General features: G+C 36.5%; 1 protein-coding gene across 1 annotated transcript in view; it reads left to right on the top strand.

Annotated features, from left to right (window-relative positions):
* LOC103610171 (solute carrier family 22 member 9-like) overlaps positions 1 to 7,297 on the top strand; it is a gene marked incomplete at its 5' end in the record, with an annotated part of 27,978 nt that overhangs the window by 15,619 nt on the left and 5,062 nt on the right. The window contains one exon of the mRNA XM_008594393.1: positions 2,723 to 2,838. Within this exon, the coding sequence (XP_008592615.1) occupies positions 2,723 to 2,838 (116 nt within the window). The remainder of the gene's footprint in view (positions 1 to 2,722; positions 2,839 to 7,297) is intronic.

Genomic DNA, 7,297 nt, shown 5'->3' with positions numbered 1-7,297 from the left:
AGGACAATACATCCAAACTCCATCACCCAGTCAAACCATAACAAAAGTGCTCCATTGTCCCTCAATCCTTAGAAAGTCAATAATGGCACACATATGTATATGATTATGAGTGATGAGGAAACTGCAAGATCAACACGGATTTCTCTACTGAATCCTCTGTAGGTTTACATTCCATCCACCAAATTTCAGAGTTTTCTTAAGTATACTACATTAACACATTTTTCTGAATACGTAAATAATCGTGATTTTAGACACAATAAACATCAAGTTCTTCTGTCTCTGGTCTTGTTCACAAACATCTTCCCAAATCTCTCTGGATCAATGTGTTTTATTCCTGTATTAGTTCTGAAATTTCAGATCTTTCAGTTGCTAAATGCATTCCACCCTCCATCGGGTCCTTCTACTCTCCTTCTTTATTTATTCCCTTCCTTCCTCTCTATCTTCTAAATTTGTTTTATAACTACTTGATAACAGATGCTGTAACAGGCAGGGCAAAAAAAGTCAACAGCTTCTCTCTTTATAAAGGTCAACCACCCTCAACAAGTGAATGGACTTGATTCAGACTCTGTGAAGTGTGGCAAGGGTTGGATATGAATACCAAGGAGGGAGACCTAAGCTTTGCTGCAGCAATGGAGGCACTAAGTGCACCTTGGAGGTAGTTATATCTGAAATGGGTCTTAGAAGTTAAGGTGGAACTAACCAGATTTAAAGAGGCCAGGGATATGATGAAACTTGCAGTAGAGAGCAATCCAAGTGACTGCAGGAGGCAAGGTCAGTGGCATGCTGGTGAAGGTTTAACACCCAACATTTCAGGAGGAAAAAAGCCACAGATCCCACATTTATGGCAATTGTCAGTTTCATGGTGTGAATAATTCCACCACAGTCAATTTCAAGCTACCAACATGATGGCAACTGCCTCATAAATTATCTAGAATTTTAACAAAGGACTTTTGTGAACCTGTACAAACTGACTCTGGGACAACATTGGGAAAGACTTCAACAGGAGGCTTTTTCATGCTTTTTACCATGGTGTAGTGTTATGACCCACAAATAGTTTTTGTTTGTTTGTTTGTTTGTTTTGTTTTACTAACAAAGAAGGTGAAAATCACTGAGAAACTACATTTAAAAAATAAAGATCCAGCAAGCTCCCTGAGTAAGGATTCCACTAAGTGGAAGCTTCCTTTGTCCCTATAAGTGATCTGGTATCCCCTGCCTAAATAATTATGGAAACTTCACTCACATTTATACTTGTTCACCAAAAATGAGCAACTGGTGCAAAATAACCTCATCATATCTTGAACTTTTACTCTGATGACAGATGAATTGAAGTCAGGTCTTGCAGACAATGTAGTTCTCATCTGGCTCAGGTTTAAGGAATTCTTGGAGCCTATTCTCACAATATCCCCTATAATGATGGCCTGTGGTCATGGATTTACATGTTGGATGCAGGGGACACCACCATGACTCCTGCCTAACAAAAGCACAAACCCAATATTTTGCTGCTCAGGCTGGGGCTACAAACTGAAAGGACATCCTTGATCATGTAAGTTTTCTCAGTTATGATGGGCTTTCATTTCTCTGAATTCCCTTCATTATGGAATTTTTCCAGTGTGCTTCATTGTACTGTTTATTTGTAGAGGTGGGATTATAATGAAGTTAATATTATTTGAATAATTAATAAATGAGTGAGCAACCAAGGTGTACTAGATATAATTTGATATGCACATCTGTTACCTCATGTATGGCCTAAGAAATCCTTATAAAAGAGGTGTTATTTTTTCTCCTACTCTTGATTCTTCTATTTCTCCTAATTCTTATTTTTAATAATGAGGAAATTGAGGCTTAGATATGTTCAGTTACCTTCCTTAAGGTCTACATCTAGCAAGTGCAGAGCCGTCATAGAACTCCAGGTCATAATCAANTGAGCAACCAAGGTGCACTAGATATAATTTGATATGCACATCTGTTACCTCATGTATGGCCTAAGAAATCCTTATAAAAGAGGTGTTATTTTTTCTCCTACTCTTGATTCTTCTATTTCTCCTAATTCTTATTTTTAATAATGAGGAAATTGAGGCTAAGATATGTTCAGTTACCTTCCTTAAGGTCTACATCTAGCAAGTGCAGAGCCGTCATAGAACTCCAGGTCATAATCAAGTCTGGGTATAAATCATGCTACACCAAGATCTCCCTAGACTTCATCCTCAGATTGAATTCTAGGTATTTCATTTATGGAGGTACAACATGCCAGGATTTCCCTCAAAGAGGCTGAGAGAAGAACCAAGATAAAGGCTGTCAGGAAAATTTTCTTTTTCTTGAGACAGTTTTTCTAAGGGTAGCCAGCTGAAAACTAAGCTCAGTGGCAGGGCCTTTTGTGCCCATCTGCCATAAATGGAGCTTTGAACCATAATCCAAGGAACTCTCCATTTGCTTCCCACACTAATCTGAATATCTAACCTGCACACTCTTTTTGATGCCCTGCAGCCCTGTCAAGGCTCATGTTCAAAATGTCCTTGTTTCAGCATAATAACCCTGAGGCTTCTTTAGCTCCCCAATTAACTTTTCATACCATTTTTATACCAGTCAATGCATATTTAATGTTTATATTTTCCACCATGCAGAAAAGGAAGTCATCAATCTTGTTCTCTGTGGGTGCCCATTGCTCCCCTCCACCCCTACCATTTTGTGATAATTGAACAGTTTATTGCTGTTGTTGTTGAAGGTTTTGAGATCCACCATGAAGGAGGAGCTGAAGGCAGCACAGAAAAAACCTTCTCTGTGTGACTTGTTCTACACACCCAACCTGTGTAAAAGGATCTGTATCCTGTCCTTTTTGAGGTAGGCTTCACATAGTACATGGAAAACATAAACATAAAATAGTGAATATATTAATCTACTTGTTATTTCAAAGCGTATGACATGTGCTGGGGAAATATGTAGAGACAAAAGATGACCAATCCATAAAGATCAGTGATCCGTTTTGAGGTAGGCAAAGTGTTATGAAAAGACTGACATGGAACTAATTATACAGTAAGGAGTTTTGGACTTTTTACACCTACCAGGAGCATCACTGGAGACTGACCATGGGAACTTTAATTATGTACAGATTTTAACTTAGTTTTCTTCATTTGTTTTTTCCATATTTGGGGGGAGGGAATTTAAAAGAGTAAACTGCACAAATTTATGCTGCTCAAATTAACATCCATCAGGGGCACCCAGGTAAGTGCTGCCCCTGTGCACTAGACCCTGATTCACTATCACAGATTTACAAGAAAGAGCAAAACCCACCATTAAAAGCAAAATGCAAATGAGAAAGAGAAAGAGGCTGCATCACATCACCTCAAAAATCCAACTAACATTGAAGATGAAAAATAATAGGAGAAGAAAGGAACAAATGATATTTAAGACATCTGAATAAAAAGCAATATAATGACAGTAGTAAAGAAATACTTATCAATAACAACCCTAAATGAAAATGGATTAAGCTCCCAATTCAAAAGACACAGACTAATGATTTGATTAAGAAGCTAGACCCAACTATATGCTGTTGTCAAGAGACCAACCTCAACTATAAGGACACACACAAACTAAAAGTGAAGAGATGGAAAAAGATATACCATGCAAATGGAAACCAAAAATGACAGGAGTATCTATTCTTATATCAGATAAAATAGACTTTAACCAAAAACTGTAAAAAGAGATAGAGAAAGCCATTATATAAGGATAAAAGGATCTGTCCAGCTAGAAAACATAACAGCCATAAATATGTATGCAACCAACACTGGAGCACCCAGATATGTAAAGCAAACACTCTTAGACCTAAAAAAAGAGATAGACCCTAGTGTGATAATAGTGGGTGACCAGAACACCCCTCTCTCAGCGTTGGGCAGATCTTCCAGGCAACAAACCAACAAAGAAACACAGGTTTTAAACTATACTTTAGGCCAACTGGACCTGGCAGACATCTACAGAACATCTCGTCCAACAACTATAGGATACATATTTTTGTCATCAGCACCTGGAACATTCTCCAGGATAGACCACATGTTAGGTCACAAATGAAGTGTCAGCAAATTTTAAAAAATTGAAATCATTCCAAGTATTTTTTCAGACGACAATGAATTAAAACTGGAAAGCAATAACAAGCAAAATTCTGGAAGCTACACAAGTGCATGGAAAGTAAACAACAGACTCCCAAATGACCTGTGGGCCCAAGAAGAAATTAAGCAGAAAATCAAAAAAATTATATGAAACTAATGAAAATAAAGATACATCATACCAAAACCTTTGGGATACTGCAAGAGCAGTAAAAGAGGGAAATTTATTGCAATAAATGCTTACATCAAAAGAATGCAAAGACTTCAAAACAACCTAGCACTGTGCCTGAAAGAACTAGAAAAACAAAAACAATCCAATCCTAAAAGTAGTAGATGGAAAGAAATAATTAAGATCAGGGCAGAACTAAATGAAATAGAGACCCCCCAAAATGGCACAAAAGATCAATGAAAAAAAAAAGTTGGTTTTTGGAGAAGATAAATAAAATAGAAAAACCATTATCTAGGTTAACAGAAAAAAAGAAGAAGAGCGAAGACCCTAATAACAAAAATCAGAAGTGAAAAGGAAGACATTACAACTGATACCACAGAAATATGAAGAATCATTAGAAATTATTATGAACAACTGAACACCAACATATATGAAAACGTGGAGGAAATGGATAAATTTCTGGACACATACAAACTGCCAAGACTGAACCAAGAAGAAATAGAGAACCTGAACAGACCAAAAACAAGCAATGAGATTGAAGTAGTAGTCAGCAGTCTTCCAACAAAGAAAAGCCCAGGACCAGGTGGCTTTACAACTGAATTCTATGAAACCTTTAAAGAAGAATTAGTATCAATTCTCTTCAAACTCTTCCAAAAAATTGAAACAGAAGCCATTCTACCAAACTCATTCTATGAGGCAAGCATCAACCTAATACCAAAACCAGATAAAGATACAACAACAACAAAAAAGAGGAAATTACAGGCCAATATCCTTGATGAACATAGATGCAAAAATCCTCAACAAAATATTAGCAAATATACTACAACAACATATCAAAAAAATTGTACACCATGATCAAGTGGGATTCATCCCAGGGATGCAAGGTTGATTCAACATATGCAAGTCTATAAATGTGATACACCACATCAACAAAACTAAGGACAAAAACCATCTGATTATCTTGATAGATGCAGAAAAAGCATTACACAAAATTCAACATCGCTTCATGATGAAGACTCTCAGCAGATTAAGTATAGAAGGAAATTATCTTTACACATCAAAAGCAATTTATGACAATATCAATATCATCCTGAATGAGCAAGCACAGGAACAAGAAAAGGATGCCCACTCTCATCACTCATATTTAACATAGTATTGGAAGTACTAGCCAGAGCAATCAGGCAAGTGGAAAGGATGAAGTTGAACTGTCCTTGTTTGCAGATGACATGATCTTATATACAGGAAAACCTATAGATTTTACCAAAAAACTCTTACAGCTGATTAACAATTTCAGTAATGTTGTAGGGTACAAAAATCAACACCCAGAAATCAGTAACATTTTTATACTCCAGTAATGAACTAGCAGAAAATGAAATCAAGAAAGGAAGCCCATTTACAATAGTTGCTAAAAAAAAAAAAAACCTAGGAATCAATATAACCAAGGATGTGAAAGATCTCTAAAATGAGAACTACGAAACCCTACTAAAAGAAATTAAAGAGGACACAAAATGGTGGAGAGACATACCATGCTCTTGGATGGGAAGAGTTAACATTCTGAAAATGTCCATTCTACCCAAAGCAATCTACAGATTCAATGCAATACCCATCAAAATACCAATGACATTCTTCACAGAAATAGAAAAAGTAATCCTAACATTCATAAGGAACAATAAAAGACCCTGAATAGACAAAGCAATACTGAGGAAAAAAAAATAAAACTGGAAGCATAACACTACCCAACTTCAAATTATATTACAAAGCTCTATTGACCAAAACAGCATGGTACTGGCATAAAAATAGACACTTGGATCAACGGAACAGAATAGAAATCCCAGGAATCAACCCACATATGTACATCCAACTGATCTTTGACAAAGGAAACAAGAATATACATTGGAGAAAAGACTGCCTCTTCAATAAATGGTGCTTGGAAAATTGGGCATCCATATGCAGAAGAATGAAACTGAACCAGTACCTCTCACCATATACCAAAATCAACTCAAAATGGATTAAAGACTTAAATATAAGACCTGAAATCATAAAATTACAAAAGGAAAACATAGGGCAAAAACTCCAGGAAGTAGGACTGTGCAAAGACTTTATGAATAAGACCCCAAAAGCACAAGCAACAAAAGAAAAATAAACAAATGGGATTATATCAAACTAAAAAGCTTCTACACAGCAAAGGAAACAATCAACAGACCAGAAAGACAACCTACAGAATGGGAGAAAATATTTGCAAATTATACATCTGACTTGGGATTAATATCCAGAATATATAAAGAACTCTAACAACTATACAGTACAAAAACAAATAATCCAACTAAAAAATGGGCAAAGGAGATGAATGGACACTTTTCAAAGGAAGGCATATAAATGGCCAACAGGAACATGAAAAAATGCTCAGCATCACTAGTCATCAGAATAATGCAAATCAAAACCACATTGAGATATCATCTCACCCCATTTAGACTGGCCATTATTAAAAAGACCAAATTAACCAAATGCTGGTGAACATGTGGGGAAAGGGGAACTCTTCTACACTGTTAGTGGGACTGTAAATTAGCACAGCCATCATGGAAAACAGTATGGAGGTTTCTCAAACAGTTACAGATAGATCTTCCATATGATCCAGCAATCCCACTTCTGGGTATATATCCAGAGGAATGGAAATCATCACGTTGAAGGGATACCTACACTCCCATGTTCATTGCAGCTCTATTTACAATAGTCAAAATATGGAATCAACCTAAGTGTCTGTTGATGGATGACTGGATAAGGAAAATGTGGTATATATACACAATGGAATACTACTCAGTTATAAAACAGAATGAAATTTGCTGCAACATGGATGAGTCTAGAGAAAATTATGTTAAGTATAATAAACCAGAAGGAAAGAGAAATACTGCATGTTCTCACTTATAACTGGGTGCTGAGGAAGGAAGGAAGGAAGGAAGGAAGGAAGGAAGGAAGGAAGGAAGGAAGGAAGGAAGGAAGGAAGGAAGGAAGGAAGGAAGGAAGGAAGGAAGGA

The sequence above is a fragment of the Galeopterus variegatus genome, unplaced genomic scaffold (genome assembly GCF_000696425.1).
Source record: "Galeopterus variegatus unplaced genomic scaffold, G_variegatus-3.0.2 Scaffold10698, whole genome shotgun sequence".
Taxonomy (NCBI): domain Eukaryota; kingdom Metazoa; phylum Chordata; class Mammalia; order Dermoptera; family Cynocephalidae; genus Galeopterus; species Galeopterus variegatus.
The sequence above is the reverse complement of the archived record's forward strand: the minus strand, read 5'-3'. Positions and strand labels throughout refer to the sequence as shown.